Here is an 18004-nt window from a genome sequence, read left to right as displayed (position 1 = left end):
ATATATATATATATATATATATATATATATATATATATATCCAGAGTTACAAGCTTAAAAAGAAACAAGCATGTAGTTTTATTTAATTTTATTAACAACTATGATGGCAAACAGGTGGCAACATCGAGCAATGATAAACTGGAGCAACATAACCTGGCACCATTCATAACAACTGCACACATGATAAACACATGCGGTATATACCATTCACCGATCATTTTGGATTGCGTCACACCTCTAACGAATGTAAATGTTCTCTAAGTTTAGGGAGTGTGTTGACACTACAACCCCTTATGTAAGAACAGCTGAGGATGCTTTCATTCATAACAGTGGATATGTTTGGGTTTTTTTCCCCCACGCGTCTTATTCTTTCTGCTGTACCGTGCATGCTAGGTTATTATAATTTCGGATTGCACTGCCCTGGTCCGTGGCTTTTTCACTTTCGCATACAGCGGCATATCTTGAGTCTCTGGCCTGGGTACCGCAGCTCCCACCTGGGCGAGAGGCTGCGGCGAGAGGCCGCTTGGTTTGGGCTCGTTGATATTGGTGTAGACCGGGATGGTTTTGCTGTCTTCCATCTCTGGCCCCCACCTGACTTCCACGGTCCGTATCTCGTCATAGAGGTTGCTGCCGCCTGAGGTCTGCTTGCAGAGGGCTCTTGAATCCAGGGGCCACACGTTCCTGACCTCAGAGACCACGTCGTACACGTTCAAGCTGTTGGAGCTGCTGTGCCTCCGGGTGACCCGCCTTGCAATCCCGGGCAGTTCGGGGAGCTCCCGAACTCTTTGCACTTTCCCGCGGTCATCTTTGTCAGCATCTGCAACAACGCACATGAAATAAAGCCTTAAAATAGGTAAATAGGTATACCCAAGATGCTCTTTTGATTAGACCCGTCAATGCTAGTTACGTTACCGTATTTTCCTTTCAATTCTAAATACGCTTTAGACGCACAAGCCTCTCATACATGTCCACAAATAGTTACAATTGAGCTGGAGCAGTAGGTGGCGCTGCTGATGTTACTTTTGAATATTTGTAATTTAAAGATGCGCTTGACTGTCTCTTCCAGGAGGTGAGATGCGCATCGCAATTGGGTTCTCGTCCTGTTGAGGTCAAAGACTTGCACGAACAAGACGTTGCTTTTCACAACCCCAACCCCATTCCCTACCTGTGACGCTGCCCGTTTCAGGAGACTCCTCTTTCTGGGGTCTGTCTGACTCCCCCGCTTTCCTCTTAGCCTTCCCTTTAGATTTGGCATCGGCGGCGTTTCCTGCAAAACGCCAGCCCTCTTTCATTCTGCACATGATCTCCCGTACTGTAAACAGCGCTTGCCCCTGTCATTCATAACCTCTTACTTATGGCAATTCTATTAGTGATATCACAACAAGGTTCTGTTCATATCAAAAACAGAATTGCTGCTATCGAAAGAGCACCTTTAAATTTTATATTAAAAATAGAATTGTTGATATCAGAAATAGAATTGTTGATATCGAAAAAAAAGTGAATTACAAAAATAAAATTGTTGGATTCAATGTTGAAATGGTTTGCCACACTTGCTGGTAGCATTTATCTTGGGGGGGGGGGGGCATTGTGCCTTGACTCATATTCATAGCAGTATTGTTCTTTCGTTGTGTTGAGAATCTCTTATCCCTCACATTTTGCGTGTTCATTCAAGATAAGCAAAGTGCTAGAATAGATAGACTGCTGCATCCTGCCTGGTACATACATGGTCTGATTGCAGATAGACCAGGACCCTACCGCATCTCTCCAGCCTTGGCGTTTGTCTGAGACAGCTGAAGTACGAAACACAAGCAGCAATCGGAACAACACTGCACTTCCATAAATATTATAGTACTGTGGTACATTATAGCAAGTCACAAAGGAGAATGAAGACACTTTGTAAATCGTGCGCGATTTTTCAGATCTGCATCCAGCCCCTGTCACGCTGAAACTGAATCACCCTTTCGGTTCTACAAGGTGTTTTTCTGCTTTAAAAAACAACAGAGCTCCGTTTGAGTGTTTAGTAAAAGCGTATCAGTGAAGACTGGACTAGAAACAGCGCGTACTTTTTTCAGCTTTGTTGATTTGTTGTTCGGGTTGATCGGCAGTTGAAGCGTTTGTACTCTGCTCCCAAATCTCATTCTCCGCAGTGGTCTGTGGCTGGAATGCAAAACACACACGTTTTACAGAAGATGCACGTTTCTAGCTGTACAAGACTGGTGTCTCTTGGAATAATAAAACAACGCGTGCAATTGCTTTAAACTGTAAGTAACAATGCAATGTATTCTACTTTGTGTAGAAACACAAACTGTCTACCCAGATAAGCTGCATAGAAAAACATGACGTCTGATAGTTTTCTTAGTAAAATAACTGTAATGATTAAATCAGGGATTAGGACTTACTAATGAAGACAGTTCAGTCCCTTCACTGCGCTCAGGGTGACTCGTTTTATCAGATTTTCTGAAAAAAAAAAACAGCCAATTTCCAGAATCATATCAGTCAATCAGTTAATAGCCCCTGACAACAGGTGACAAAATAATGGTCAGCCCTACTAAAATTTACCGCGTCTGTGTGATGCACTGCTAACATGACGGATGGGGACCCCTGGTGGTGAGATGAGGCAGAGCTCTATAAGCACAATGCAGCAGCGGCTCTTTTGCACAGTGGTTAAGGCTCATGTAAAGCCTGGGGTGCTGTAAGATTATTGCACGGGTCTCTGCACTCTTACCCTAACACAGGAATTTAGCACTTCCCAGTTAGTTCCCCATGCTGTTTTTTTTTTTTTTAAACAATGCTTTATCATACTTATTGAGCTGTAACATTTTATTGAAAAGTTACACACGAAAGTTTTTCTAACATTGGAAAAAGCACCAAATGTGATTTTTGTAAATCATTTGTTTTTAGTACATTTTTTTTTTACTTTGTTCCTGATTTAAAGTATATGGAAGATCCTTTCTAGCTTTTTTTTTTTTTTTTTTTTTTTTTTTTTTTTTTTTAATCTTGTTGAAAGTAGCTAAGCTGATTAAAGGAGAGATTTTAAAAAATGTAATTTCTTACCTCTTATTAGCATTAGGAGCATTATCACAAGCAAAATACCAAAAATATTTATAATACTGTCAGTGCTAATGAAGTAGGTAAAACATTGTTAGCATTCATTCAACCTTCCGCGCGAATGGCCACTGCTTTTGTAACACTGTAACATCTGAAGTACAGACCGTGGTCCCCACAGGTCCAGTTCTCTCCGGGGATCCAGACCCAGTTGAGATGCTTCCCCGTCACCGGAGCCTTACCTCTTTCCACAGGGACTGCACATCAAAACCAGGAGGATCATCGTCACCAGGGCTGACGCTCCCAGCAGGGTGAGATTCCAGTGCAGAGGAGATAACGGATCAGATGGGAAAGTTTCCAAGGCCATTCATAAAGCGGACACCCCAAACTACGGACACCAGGGGAAATAGCATCTTGTCATTATCTGTTCCCTTGTGAAAGAATGTCTTTCTGTAGCTTACTCTGCCATGTATTTACCGTGCACAATACCGCTGGTTCATCATAGACCAGTAAAGTGACTGCACTGCCTGAAGCGTTCTCGTAGTGCAGAAATGAAGGCTTCTTTGTCCGTATACATCTATTCTGCAGGTGCTGGTTTTGCAGTATTTAGAATACAAAGCTCAGGGTGTTTGTGTCTAACTTTTTTGCTCACCTGCACTTTCCCCTTATTGCTCTCTGCCTAACAGTATAGCCTAACTTTGCAAGGCTTTGACATCATAGAGCTTGCTGGTTATCTTATTAAAGCTGTTGTGCAATGCACAAATATCTTATTCAATGCAATTTAGTTATATCTACAATAATATTAAACACATATAAAACATTTCTAAGTATCTTTATAGCTGGGGTCTACAATTTGTCAGCTCTCGCCTGTATTAGAAATATAATTAACTTTCAATGACAATAGATTTTTAACCACCAGTCCACAAAAACAGTGAACAGTAACACATTTAGTAAAGTGTAAACATGTTATCTACTTTAACATTCCAGTTGATAGAGCGTGTATAATTACAGGCATCGCTAGAATTATGAAAAAAAAACTCATTGCTTTTAAACACTGCATCATATCTCCAGAGGCAACCTTTATCCCATTGATTAATTTCCAGAACAGTCAGTTGCAGTTTAACAACACTATCATAACAGATTGATAGACACTCACCTGGTACAGGTAAATGAATGCACAATGTCTCTCTCGGTATGTGCTTGTCTGCTAAAAGTACAACAGTACGACTGGTAAGAGAAGTAACTAGAGGAACTAATCACTCTTCCCTGGTTGTGATTACAGCATTATTCAATAAGACAGAAGGGGAAGTTAGCTACAAGAAAGCAACTTCACTTCCTTAATACCGTGGATCTAAATGTCTGATTTAAATAATGATTTCATCAGCCATAGATCTCTCAGAATTTTCACTTGACGCAGCCACAGAATGGGTACGAAACCAAGTCCCGACCCGTCCCAGTTTATAAGGCTGGTTTCAAAGCAAGTGCCAGTGAAAAGACAGCTGACTGCAGCCCAAGAAAAGGATGAAGAGTGATGTATGATTGTGAGTCAATATTTCCCTGTGATTTTCATTCAGCTGATCAAGCCCACATGTAATGGTGTGACAGTGAGATCCAAAAATAGAGGAACGCCACAGTGATGATTCAATACAAATGGCATCGCTTTCCCCATGTAAACAGACTGGGCCAAAACTGAGCTGTCCAGTACAATGGACAATAGTTTCTTTTTTGAGGCTCCCAAACAGGTCTTGCCTCTTCCCTGGACTGAAGGGAGCTCCTTTAGTCATTCGTGTTTATTTGTGCTGAATTATGCAGTAGTATCAGGTTAGGGTGGAGTTTTGTATTACATTATTTATCTTCTAGTATAACTTTGAGCAATGGTACCATGCTTAACCTGCATCTGTAACTTTAAAAAGTGCAAAATAAAATACATTGAAAGAACAATTCTCAGGGTCACCATAACACATATTTGAATATTGTCTGTTTGCAGAGTGATGCATGAAAAATATGTGTAGTAACAGCTGTAGCCACAGAGGCACTGTAGAGCTAAACAGACTGTAATACCAGCATGACTCTGAGTGAGAGTCTATGAGGGTCTACATGCAACCTTTATTACACCATTACCCTAAGTCAGACTGGTCTATATGATGTCAGATCCAGATGTCATTGCCGCTATACACATTTTCTAAAGCAAAGACAAAAAAGGACTAAAAAAACTCAGAAGATGAGGTGCAGACTTTGTTTTGTTTCATATTTATTTACTGTACGTTTTTCACAGAAAAATCAATATCATTTTTCATCTCCCTCCACAGAGGTAAAGCGCAGCCATCAAAACCCAGAGTTTTAATGAAGGAGGTCAAACAGAATCACTGCTGCTAGACTGAAATCGCTGCGAGCTTCCCATACTCCCTGCAGAGTCAGCATATCTGCTCAAGCTCAAGTAGAGAACACATTCACACGAACACAAAACAATGAATCAAAACCCGGCTTCTCAGGTATGAACGCTGGAAGAGTGCAGTGTGTTTAACTACTAGAAAATAGTTTACAATAATAATAAACATAGCCCTGGAAGTATATATAAAAATAAAAACTAAAGAATACAAAAAAAAAAAATGTATTTGACTGTTTTTTTTAGCATCTAATCTGCTGAACCTGGCCGGAGTTACTTGCTCTACAAGCACACAAGAGATTGGTGCAGTGCCAGCTCCCTCTCTACTGCCAGTCCTCACTCAACCCCTGGCAGTCCATGTAGTGCAGTATCAGCTCTTTCTTCAGCCTGTACTTGGCCCCGCAGCGCTCGCACGTGTGCCAGTGCTCCATCTCATGCTCCAGGAGCTGGGTGTGGTTCTCGCAGATCTGGAAGCAGGCCTGGCAGATTGCCTGTGGAGGGAGGAGGTGCGTGGCGAGGTGGTGGTAGTGGCCGTTCTTGCGGTAGCTGGCGTGGCCGCAGAACTGGCAGTGGTAGGAGGCCTGGCCCTCGTGGCGCGCCTCGTGGACCTTCAGCTCCCGGCGCCTCACGAACTGCTTGCTGCAGTGGCTGCAGGAGAAGCGCTTCACCTGGCTGTGCGTGGCTTCGTGCTCCGTCAGATGGCCCCTCTGCAGGAAGGCCTTGCCGCAGGTCCTGCACACGTGGTTCCTGTCCTCCGAGCGCGGCCGGCCCATGTTCTGCAGCAGCATAGGGCAGCGCGGCCGGTGCGTTTGCAGCATCTTGACTCTCTTGAAGTGCTTCCCGCAGGTCTTGCAGGACTGCTCAGGGGGGTGTAGATCAGGAAGCAGCGGCACGCCATCCACTTCGAGCTCCACCTCCATGGAGCAGGGCTCCTGCTTGATCGACCGGGGCAGGGTCTGGAAGGGGGGTGAGGGGCTGCGCTGGTGCTTCCTGGGGACTCGCCACCTCCGGGCCGGCCTCTCCCTCCCACAGACCAGCAGGTGCTCCTCCAGACCCTGGCTGGTGTCGAAGCTCAGCTCACAGCGAGAGCAGGGGAAGGTAGAGGGCATCCTGGGGCGGGGAGAGGACAGGGGGGTGAGGGCCCGCTTGGGGGGAGGGGACAGGGAGCCACCTTCCTCAGCCTTCATAAGCATGCTCTTGCCAGCCCAGGCCCACAGCCGGCGCCCCATCACTGACTGCTGCCTCGAGCCCCCTACCCCTGCCGACACTCCCTTAGGGGAGGAGGAGAGCTCCGGGTTCGAATGGATTATTAGGGGCAGCTCTGGGAGGTAGTCTGAAAAGAGGAAACAAGAATATAGAATACACCAGCAAAAATACTATAAAGCACTTCTGATCAGCCAATCACTGTGAAGGATTTGTGAGAAACATGCCCATAAAATACCTGCAGTTAAATGTCTCCCTCTGTTACCTGAAGTGCTCCCTACCTCTCCCCTCTCTCACCTGTGTGTGAAGTTGTGCTGGTGCTGGCAGCTCGGGTTCCAGCCTCGGAGCTCACCTGGACCACCCTGATGCCGTGGAGCGCCAGGAAGGAGGGGCTCTCAGGGGCCTCGCTCTTCATAGGGGCCGGGGCTCTGCTGGGGGAAGGGGAGTGGGGCAGGGAAGTCGAGTCGGAGCATGAGGTGGAGGAAGAGGAAGTACAAGAGGATGACAAAGGAGAGGTGCAAAAAGAAGAAAAGGAATGGTTCTTTCCTCCCGCTGCCTTTCCATCCACCTTTACCTCTTCCCCCTTCTTCCCCTGCATCTTCTCCTCTTTTTCCCCTACAACCTCCGCCATGCAGACCCCGGAGGACGAGTAAAGAAAGCCCGGCTTCCAGTCCCGATCCTGGGCTCGGACGGCCAGGCTCTGCCCTACCACCTCCCCCTCCTCCATCTCTCCCTCTCCCTCTGGCCTGCGAGACTCCACTCCATACAGCAGCCCCTGCACTGTCCCATTCTCCTTCTCTTTCAGCAAAGCCGGAGGGGTGTTGTAGAATTCCAGGAAGGCCATGGCTGCCCCCAGCTCGGGGTCGGTCGCCCCCTCTCCCCGGGGCCCCTGGTACATCATCTGCAGGATGGCGTCGAAGTGCTGGGGGCTCACGGCGGAGGAGCTCAGGGCGTAGCTGCAGTGTGCGCGCTCGGCCAGCACAGGCTGCGTGATGAACAGCTTGTGGAAGAAGCCGCTGCAGGCCGCCAGCACGGCCCGGTGTGCGCGGAAGTGCACCTCCCCCACGCTCACAATCACGTCACACAGGAAGCCAAACTCCAGCTGGGCGCACAACTGCTGCATCACATGCTGGCAGTGAGAGGGGGAGGGAGGGGAGGAGAGCATCGCAGGGGTGGACTGAAACAGCACCTGGGGGGGAGAGGGTTCAAATACAGGCAGGAACATATGATCACAATATCAAAACTGGACCACACTTTTAGCTTTTTTGTTTTATAAATTTACTAGTTACATATTCATTTAACGTACAAATCTAAAGTTATAGATTATGAATAACACAGATAACTTGATTCATTTTTTCGTTATACAGTATATATTAGACAGGATATATACGTATCCATTTTAATATACACAAACAGATAATATAGATATACATACTCACACATAAATTATCCATGTGATTAAACACACTTCCTAAACCAGACTAACTGTTTACCTTTTAAATCTCTGTCCTGACTCCAGATACGCACGCAAAGGCTGTTCTCCTCCTGCCCGAATCCCAGCGGACAGGCAAATCCTGCAGTGGACAGCAGGGGGCTCTGCTGCTCTGAAGGGTCAGGCACACTCAGCAATGCCACTCACAGCGCCCTCCTGTGGCTCGCTGGCTTGAAACGAGAAGGAGGACCAGAGCAAACAGGTCGCTGCTGCTGGTGCTGTAGGAAGTGCGATCAATGGAGAATCCAAACAGCTACAAAGAAGGGGAGGGGAAAAAAAGCAAGAAAATGCAAGTTTAGTCCCGTCGTTCTGCAAGACCCCCGCCTCTACATTGCAATCTATTCCAATTCCTTCCAAGGATAGCTTAGAGACAGAATAAATTGTTATGATTGTTCATTTGAAGGCAACTTAATTGACTTAAATATAAGTAATTTGTCACCACTGCGAGAAGTTCATTTTAAAAGAACATTGTTAATTGCCAATTTGATCAATGATGTGTTGGAATTCATTCAAAGGGAATGGGAATGAGAATTGATTTTAAAAAGGCACTGGAATTGAAAAAACTGACTTGACCCCAACCCTGTTTGTATTAGTATCACTGGGCAGGAGTGTGTGTGGAATTCATAAGGAATGGTGCAGAAAAATACAATAACAACAATATCATATCTACTCTGAAGGCAAATCTTGACAAAATAGGCATATTTTGCAGGCATTTTTTTCTGAAAACCTTTCTAAAATTATTTTGCGTGACAAATGACGTGTAGGGCCAACTGTGTAGAACCAGACTACATTACAAAGGGTTAAAAATAACCCAACTACAAGCGTCAAGGAAAGCGAACGTTTCTAGTAGGAATAATATTTATGTCAAATTTGTAACAAATAAACGTTTTGCTGTTTTTTTCGTCCTCTGTTTCTGATGCAAACGTACCGCGAGGGGTGCCACAGTTTAACTACAAAATCGGTTAATAAAAAAAACAACCAAAATAAACTGCCGATTACAAGAAATGATTATTTATTCACGTTTCTTATTAACACAAACAGTCCATTCACGTTTACAGGGGAAATAAATATTACATAAATATAAAACAATACCAAATAAATTAATCTAAATTGAAAAGCCTAACATGCTATATTGGAACTTAAACTTGAGCGACGATAAAGTTCTGTTACTAGTAAGCGCACGGAAAGAAAAATCTGGGGGCGAAAAAATACGCGGGTTTTGTATAGTAATTTGATAAGTTTTAGTTTTAAAACTTTACAAAAAAACATTACATTTATCGGCTTGTTTTGGGTGGTTTTAGGGTTTCCTGCACAGTATGAGGAAACGCCAAACGACCACAGACACACACAACGGGGTCCTGCCGTACCAAGTACAGACAACGAAACACAACCCGGTCTGCGTTTGATAAATGTGTCAAACAACCCCACTGAATATTAAAATATATTCGAATGAAACGGCAAAATAAATAAATAAATAAATCCGTACACGTGAAACTCATCTCGTTGTATTGTAATACATTGTATATAAAAACAAAAGTTGCATTATACAATATATATGGCTTTGTTGTTTTACATTTACAGACTGTGGGTTCGCGAATAAAAACAATATATATATTCAACTGCTAATGTTGTAACCACGCCAGCTGCAACTAAAGCGACTGCGCTATGAATGGGAGGAATATGAAACCGCGGCGATTTCAGCAGCAGTCACTGCAACACGTCGCAGCGAACCAGACTGCAGAACAGGATACTAACGTTAACTGGGATCCTGGCTGGAAATACCAAAATAACACACTTGCAATATTCTGCCAGCCGTGGGTCCAAACCAGGAAAGGCAAAGTATTTTGGTGCACGGCTACAAACTTACTTTAGCACACAGGGATACAACTGCAACTCCTGCTAAAACGACTAGAAGTCTTTGCTGCTTTAAACACACACACTACGGCGCTGCAGTTGACGTATAAAAGTTGAATCACAAGCAAACAGCGATGCATCAAGGTTGTAGCGTCTGGATGAAACTTTGTATAGATATATTTTTAAATTGACACATCATTATAATAGCATTCTATTACATTCACACGACTTTTAAGTTTAATCAGTAGAATCACGTTGTCAAAACGCCATTTTGGTCTAACCCCCCAATCCCAACCTCTGTAGCCGCCCCCCCTCAATCCACGTCCTTGCAAATTTACTTTTGAACAAATACTGAAAAAAAAGAAAAGTGCGTTAAGAAATGTTTGCGAGTCACTAAACAGCACGCACTGGACACGCCTGCGCGCAATCTGCGCCGGCATTGATCCGAATGAATGGCAGCAGCAGCAAGGATATATTTCAGAAAGGGTACCGCGAGGTTCGCTCCTGTGGCGGTTGGACGGCGGGGTTGAAGAAAGCTCCGTGACGCGAGTGCATGGGTGTGCAGCACTATCCCGCTCCACAGAATCAATATGTGGGGGGCCAAGCCAAATTACGCGAGCCTCGGCTCTGGGATGGGGGCGGTCTTAAAGACGCGGTTGGTTTTTGCACAATTTACTGCTGGTCAATATTTCCGCCCGCCCTCCAGTCTGTGTTTTGTAATTGTTTTAGCAACTCGCTGCTGTTTAAATCATTACAGTGTATGATTTGAATAACGGCAGTTAGACGTTAAATGCACAATTGTATCCACGTCCTTTTCTCAATAACAACAACAACATTATAACACTGCTACTACGACTATGACTACTAATAATAACAACAGGTTTGTCTATCCTAAGGTGTTTGCAAGTGTTAGTGCTACGCATTGCAATCTGGGACATGTAGTTTACAGCCTTCTTAATGATTGACGCGTTTAAAATAAAAACAGCAGTACCGGTGTGTGTGTGGGGATATGCTGTTCACTATTGTGTGTATTTACCAACACTGCAAAAACACATGGTGCTGCTGTGTAAGATACAGGCTGATCTACACGTCACATGAAGCCACTAGGCTTACTTGACACTCTTACGTTTCCAAGTCAAACTCAGCTCATATGTACCCTTGTAAAGTTTAATAAGAATAATTAAACAGATCGGCTAATTTAAAGGTGACGACATTTCAATCTGATAAAAGCCACATGGCTAGTCGTTATCTCAAAGGGCTTTTTCTCCTGGTGAAAAAATGTAATAAAAAAATACACACAATGCAATAGATGATTGTAACATTTATTTCAAATCCGTTTCTCTCAGGAAACGCGTGACAATATATGAGAGCAAAAACAACAAGCTTCCACACTGAACACACACTCTGTGCTGACTTGTGCTGATCACAATGTAAATCCATTGCTTTCCTCTGATTAGCTTAGCTTCTCTCCCCCAAACTGTGCCCGAAGATAGTAAACGACACCACACACACACAAGCCACTGACTCTGTATTCTTATACATTAACTGGGATTTACAGATTTAAACACCAATGCTGATTTTTTTTTTTCTTCCTGGTATCAGATCACTTCCTATAGGTCACATGGCTTAATTCCACTGGACTGAGCTTTGGCAGAGGAAGTGATCATGTACCAGGAAGCAGCAGCAACCTTTAGCTGCACAGCTTGAAAGAGTCTAAAGAACCAGTGGATCTTCAACAGAACAAAAGAGTGTCCAGTGACAATATCACCAGTGCTAATGAGAGGGAGCAAACAGATTAGTATTATCATTCACTGAATTTTAATTACACATTTAATTGCATACTTGCGTTTACATCATCTGTGCAAACAACAGCAATTTATTCATACTTACATACTTCTTAATACTCTTTGTTCTGTATTATTAATCTTAAATATATATATATTATTTGGCAATCTGTTCTCTGTATTAGTTTGTTGTGATGTGTTATATATATATATATATATATATATATATATATATATATATATATATATATATATATATAATATATATATAAGTATGGAAGTGGATTTTAAGTATTTTAAGATTTTAAGTACATTGTATTTGGAGGCACTACAGCCTGGCAGTTGGAATACAGTTGTGTTTACACTGTGTTTGTTAGATAGCTTGGTTTTCATTTGCGTTGCTAAGCTGTAGCTCCAAGATTACATTCTGTTATGACCATGGCATATATTTACTGTATATATAGTATATAGTACTGTGGATAAATAAATCGGACAAACCCACTTTCTTTTCTATGTACAGAAACAAGTCAGAATAAACTGATTAGCCATATAAACATGTGACAGCCACAAAAGAGCCATATTGTAAAGAAATGAGGCTAAGTGAGTCCACCCATTTGTATTGTATCAGGACCAGGCTTTTTAAAATGATCAAGCAAACTGATCTTAACCAAAGAGACCCGGCTGAGACTGTCAGTAACAGTGCAAACACAACCCTAGATCCAGGCGTTCCTCGACCTGCCGTGGCAGACAGCCAAGATTCCACTGAAGATTAGCTGTATCCTGGGGAATTCCTTTCTAGGACGTACTGAGACTGCTACAGTATATGACTGAAGCATTGGTGCTCAGTCGTTTCCTCAATTAAAAATAAATCAAATCAAAGTTGACAGACATCACTACAAGTCTTTATCTTTCAAGGTGATAGATGCGGTACAAGATCACTAAAGGGTTAACACTGAAAGTCTGGTAAAACACATACAGGCAGTACACACGTGTACTCGGCAAATACTTCAACAATACTCATCGTACATTTAGAGGTTTTAAAGACACTGTTAACTTAGCATGGATAATTCCACGATCACGAATATGCAGCTTTATATACGGAAACACAGATAAACAGGTACTGTATCATACACTTTCCAAAATGTTCAATTGATCCAAAACAGTTTAAAAGAAGGATGCAACAAGTTATTTAAAGGGTTAAATGTGCACTTGTTTTCAACTGAAATGACCTGCTATCAGGAGTCTGAACAATCAGGCACCTGCTGCTCTGAACTGATCACATTTATCATGGCATGAGTCTGTACTAATAGGAGTTGTCCTTGCAGCTGTAAGAGTGGAACATTTATTACAGATCACACTCCTGGCTCCAGATAATTTCAGCAACACGCTTCATTGCAGGTAGTTTTGAACCCCAGGACTGGGTGAAGGACAGCTGGTGCTCCTTTTGGCATTCATTTTAAATCCAGTTTGAAAACACATGACAGTTATCCTGAATACATGCTTTTTAAAACGCAAAGAGAAGTGCTTGTAAGTCTAAACTAATGCCTGTGACACAAACATCATCTCCAGCAATCGAATAACCAGTAGCAGCCACACACACAGTTTCTCCAGGGGGTAGAAGCAATGTTCTTATTCCCTTGAAAAGTGTTTAAAATGACTTGGGCCTGCCAGCAACCACTCATTCAATAACGGTTGCCAAGACGACAGCAGCGAGTCAGATAAACACAGATCCTGCTGTGGCTGCGCTGGTTTGCGTCAGAACCTGAGTCAGTAATAAACAAAATGAGAAACAGGATTAACCCAGGGACCCTTCAGACAGGCAGCGAGCTGGCTCAGTCAGTGAGACCCCTCGCCAGGGTTCAATTCAACAGGTCCTTTTCAAATTGTAAATTCTTGTAAGCAATCATGGATCTATCAACTGGATCTATCCCAGCAGGTAATCGCTCAAAGAACTAAAAACTGGTTGGGTTACCAGTGGGCTCCTACACTAAACCAAGATACAGCTTCAGTATAGTATTGCTAAACATGTTCATTGCAACCGTATCTTCTACCAAACAATAACTGTTTATCCTTCTATTATCAAACTTGTTAACTGTCTTAAATGTCAAGCTGTCTCAAGAGCCTAACAATGGACTGCAGTAAACTGTGCCTGTTTAAATGTGTTGATTGAATTCTTCCGCAATGAAAGTCAAACTGAGAGACTGTATGAGTTAACTCTGCAGTGCTGAAACAGTGCTCCCCATAAAGTTAGCTAAGGCATAAGGTGCTAAGAGAAACCATCTGAGCAGTAACAATGCACCTAAATAACCCAGAACCTACTTCTCGTATGTTATCTGTGAGTTTAGCGAATGGCTTGTTGTCTTAAGGGCTCGTGAACAGCTTTTGTTGCAGTATGCTCAACTCAAGCTCGTACATATTTATGCTAACTCTGATTGTAAATGATCATTTTAGAAACACAACAAGGTCACTATAAAAATAATAGGAGTGTGGGTGCAGGGCAAGCGGATTCACCCAGCTGTGAGGAATTCTGTATGGAATCTGTTCATCCTGGCTGAACTGCTGGAGCAAGCAGTCTGAGCTCAATCCGACACGCACAGCACATTCTTCATACCCAGCTTGCCTCACTTCTCTTTGCTGTTGATTATAATGCGGACTCTGCGTCTGGCATAAACAGCGGTCAGGGCACTGCTGAGCGCGATGGCTGCCAACAGAGCCCAGATGAGGAACCCGGATGAGTCCCCGTGAAGCCGGCTGTAGAGGGGCCGCCTGGCCAGGTAATCCAGGTGCGAGGCCTCGATCTGGGCGAGCGTGCACAGGGCCAGAAGCACGTGGAAAACCTGGTGGCCCTGGCCAAAGAAGTTGCACCTCCCTGGAAACCATACTTCAGGCAGAGGGTATGTGAAGAAGAAAGCGCTGGCTAGGAAGAAAGACACCTGGTAAATGTGGTAGGAGAGCGCCTGGTCGCCGGCACAGGGGAAGCAGTTGTATATCCGAAGGATAACGGGACTGATGTCCCAGACATAGGCCATGCCCGACGGCACCACCTGGCCCAGTTTACGGACCCACTTGGGCAGCATGTGGCTTTTGTACTTGCCAGTGCAGCAGCCGGCACAGGAGAGCCACGACAGGAAGGCAGCAGTGGGTAGGAAGATGCCCTTGACCTGGGTGTGCCAGTCCTCCTCTATGGCATAGTAGAAATGCACCAGAGCGCTGCCATACTGATAGATGGCCACGCCCACGTAGTCCAGAAAGAAGAAAGAGTAGTGGCAGAGCTCCGACTTGGCTGACAGCAGGTGAGCCAGCGTGCTGCAGGTCATGTAGGTGAAAGAGGACAGGAGGAGGATGAACAGAGGCCAGGCGTGGGGCTCCCACAGGAAATCCACGGTTTCAGACAACTGGCCGAACTTCATGAGGACCACCAGAGCCGCCAGGAGGTGGGTCCACACGTTGACAGTCTCGTTGTGGCGCTGGAAGAGAGACAGGAAGTAGTAGCGCCAGTTCTGGTGGACATGGCGGTAACCGGCGTTGATGTGGCGCTCCCTGAAGACCCAGGGCACCTCGCTCTCTCTCAGGGTGCAGGGCAAGGAGGGGGCCGCCTCTTCCAGCATCCTGGGGATCCCCCGCACCTGCTGAAGGCTGATGAACAGCCGGCCCAGCTGCTCCATGGCGATGGTTGCCATAGCTATGGCTGCAGCAGTTTCCTGTTCCTGTGCAAACACAAAAAACACAAAGGGGAAAAACATCATCCTGTCTGCAATCTCTGGCATCACTGAATGCAGCCATTCAATGTAAAATCCCAGAATGACAGGGGGTGTTCAGGTCTGGATTGAGATGTGATCACAGAGCTTGAAGCCAATGACAGTGAACCTAGTTTTCATGAGCAAACAATGAAATGTCTCTCTGTATAGAGTTTCATCTCGAGTTCACATGACATCCACCAACGCACCCCTTCTCCTGAGTAACAGGTTCTCACTATCTCTAACGCTGAGGGTGTGTCGTCAAAGCAGCGGCTGGTGGGAGAAACACTTTATATAACTTCTGCTTTTTCAAACAAACTGGGTCACTAAAAGTGGTTGAAAATACAAGACTAGTGATCGCTCAATACAAGACACAACATGCAAATGAGAATGATTGAGCTTGGAAAGGAATGGAATTGAAATTTATGTTTTGTAGAGACTGCACCTTAAGGGTGAGGATATTGCACATTTGAGAAATAATCCCATTCAAAAAGTACAAAGGAAACGTTCCATTGTGACTCATACCTTGTCAATACAGGCTAAATTACCATAGAAACAGGCATGTTCACATACAGTACACGGATTGGCTAAAAAATCAGAGAATCAAGGCAAGCTATACTGTTCAACTATGTATACTATAGACACATGTTTTCAGTTGTATATTAATTCATATTTTATTGTGATCGCACCTCTTCTAACAAAACCTATATGGATCACAGCACATCAGCTCATTTGCACTTATTAGCTGTCTAATTCTGAATTCCTTCTGATCAGCCCCTGATGTCTCTGTACAGCAGCTGAACACAACAGCAAGCTGCTTTACTTATGTGATTGTAATGAAGATACCATCATTGGCGCTGGAAATTGTTTTTTTTTCTATGCTTGATTGTTGCAAGATAAAAGCCCACACTCTCGTCTAAGACTTGCAAAACGAGCACACAGAAAAGAGCTACAGTGCTGTGCAAGGTTCCCTCATAAGAGAGGGACTGACTGGAAACACTGACAATATACAGTACATAGTGTGTCTAACAAAACCGTTCCATGTGTGCAAACAGACAACCTGAGAACAAGGCATAGAATCTGTGTGCTTCCTTTAACCTAAAGCAGTACCAGATATCATGCTTTACAATTAAAATAAATGTGTGACATAGCATGTGTTTCTTTCAAAACTGCACACCTGAGACAATCGAATGGAAGTGCAAAATGGCTAGAGCTGTGGCTTGTACTGGTATAGGCTGATCAAATCAATGTCTTAGACAAATATTGAGACATTTTAAAGGGCAGAAATGTTGTCTGGCATAACTATAACTGTACACTCGTATTCCAGTCTCTATATGTAATGTAATAAAAATAAAATTAACCTCATACAAGCAGACGAACAAGAAAATCAGCATTTTATTCTTATTATTTAGCACCTTTATCTAAGGTGACTTACAGAGGCGAGGTTGTGTGAACTATGCATCAGCTGCAGAGTCACTTAAAAAAACGTCTCACCCGAAAGACAGAGCACAAGGAGGTTAAGTGACTTGCTCAGGGTCAACCATCAGTTAATGGCTGCGCTGGGATTTGAACCAGGGACCACCTATCCACGGTCAACACTGTCTTTTCTGGACCCTAATGACAACTCTGATGAAGAGCAGTGGTATGTAGCTCCCTGCGGTACAGATTAATCACAGGTCTGTCTGAATTGTATTGTATTTGTGTCTGAGGACACAAACATACAGTATTTTATTCCCGTGCTTGTTGTCAAGGAAACGAGTTGTTTGTGCCAGCTGCAAAATCAGATGACATTCTCTGCATTAATTGTTTGCACCTAGTATTCAACATAAACGACATCACAAAATGACTACAGTTTTAAAGATGAGATTTTATCTGTAAATATATTTAAGAGCCCTCAGAAAGCGCAGTAAAACAGCATGTAAAATGACAAATACGATACCTTAATAACAAACGAAATCTGCTCCAGAAAATTCCAATTTACGGAACCCTCCTCCCTTTAAAATAGCTTTAAGATAGACAGCTTGCATCTGCTCGTACCGCTTCCATCTGATTAATGTGCTTTCCTGCTTATGTGTGAATTAACAAGAACCAAGAACGATAAAAAAAAAAAAATAATAATAATTAAAAAAACGACAGCAGGACGCGCCCACTGTTTCGGGTATGTCAGAAGTATATCAGCCAGTGAAAGCTTTCGTTTTTACACTGACATTTATGCATTCAATCTCATATAACCAATAGCATTGTGAAAGAAGGCGGGTTTAAAATATTATGTTTGTACAGTTAGGCGGTGTGCACTGAAAACTATTTTTTTTTTATAATCCCTGTTTGCTAGATTAGCACTACAAATAGAATTCTAGATATTAGGAGTGGCATAAACTTTGAACGATCGACTCGTTTTTGCGTAGGCAAGTCTTGCAGGCTATGCCGAGAAAAAAAAAAAGTTAACTACGGAACTGATTAATAGTTATTAACTGTGTGGGTTAAAACCGTATTTTTTTTAGAA

At 43.5% G+C, this 18004-nt stretch overlaps 3 protein-coding genes across 7 annotated transcripts; all 3 read right to left on the bottom strand.

Moving 5' to 3' along the window:
• Nucleotides 1–113: 113 nt before the first annotated feature.
• On the bottom strand, nt 114–4901 carry LOC121308301. 2 transcript variants are annotated; one of them, XM_041240626.1, is made up of 6 exons: nt 4202–4900; nt 3288–3433; nt 2400–2457; nt 2064–2157; nt 1166–1267; nt 114–817 (listed from the first exon to the last, which is right to left on the bottom strand). In XM_041240626.1, the coding sequence occupies exons 2-6, from the start codon at nt 3410–3412 to the stop codon at nt 390–392; spliced, it is 807 nt and encodes a 268-aa protein (XP_041096560.1). In that variant the 5' UTR covers nt 3413–3433; nt 4202–4900; the 3' UTR covers nt 114–389. The 2 variants fall into 2 exon arrangements, with proteins under 2 accessions (XP_041096560.1, XP_041096561.1); XM_041240627.1 differs by lacking the exon at nt 1166–1267 and having other exon boundaries at nt 4202–4901.
• Nucleotides 4902–5217: 316 nt separating this feature from the next.
• LOC121308300 (zinc finger and BTB domain-containing protein 18.3-like) lies at nt 5218–10756 on the bottom strand. 4 transcript variants are annotated; one of them, XM_041240625.1, is made up of 4 exons: nt 10389–10756; nt 8128–8379; nt 6932–7823; nt 5219–6764 (listed from the first exon to the last, which is right to left on the bottom strand). In XM_041240625.1, exons 3-4 carry the CDS (start codon nt 7797–7799, stop codon nt 5755–5757), a joined length of 1878 nt encoding a protein of 625 aa, XP_041096559.1. In that variant the 5' UTR covers nt 7800–7823; nt 8128–8379; nt 10389–10756; the 3' UTR covers nt 5219–5754. The 4 variants fall into 4 exon arrangements, with proteins under 4 accessions (XP_041096556.1, XP_041096559.1, XP_041096557.1 ...); XM_041240623.1 differs by having other exon boundaries at nt 10471–10756; XM_041240624.1 differs by lacking the exon at nt 10389–10756 and having other exon boundaries at nt 8128–10260.
• Nucleotides 10757–12025: 1269 nt separating this feature from the next.
• Nucleotides 12026–17898, bottom strand: paqr7a (progestin and adipoQ receptor family member VII, a). The gene is made up of 2 exons (XM_041240609.1): nt 17441–17898; nt 12026–15471 (listed from the first exon to the last, which is right to left on the bottom strand). Exon 2 carries the CDS (start codon nt 15442–15444, stop codon nt 14386–14388), a length of 1059 nt encoding a protein of 352 aa, XP_041096543.1. The 5' UTR covers nt 15445–15471; nt 17441–17898; the 3' UTR covers nt 12026–14385.
• Between the last annotated feature and the right edge of the window lie 106 nt (nt 17899–18004).

The sequence above is a fragment of the Polyodon spathula genome, unplaced genomic scaffold (assembly GCF_017654505.1).
Source record: "Polyodon spathula isolate WHYD16114869_AA unplaced genomic scaffold, ASM1765450v1 scaffolds_633, whole genome shotgun sequence".
NCBI lineage: Eukaryota > Metazoa > Chordata > Actinopteri > Acipenseriformes > Polyodontidae > Polyodon > Polyodon spathula.
Note: the sequence above shows the minus strand (reverse complement) of the source record. Positions and strands in the feature narration are given on the sequence as shown.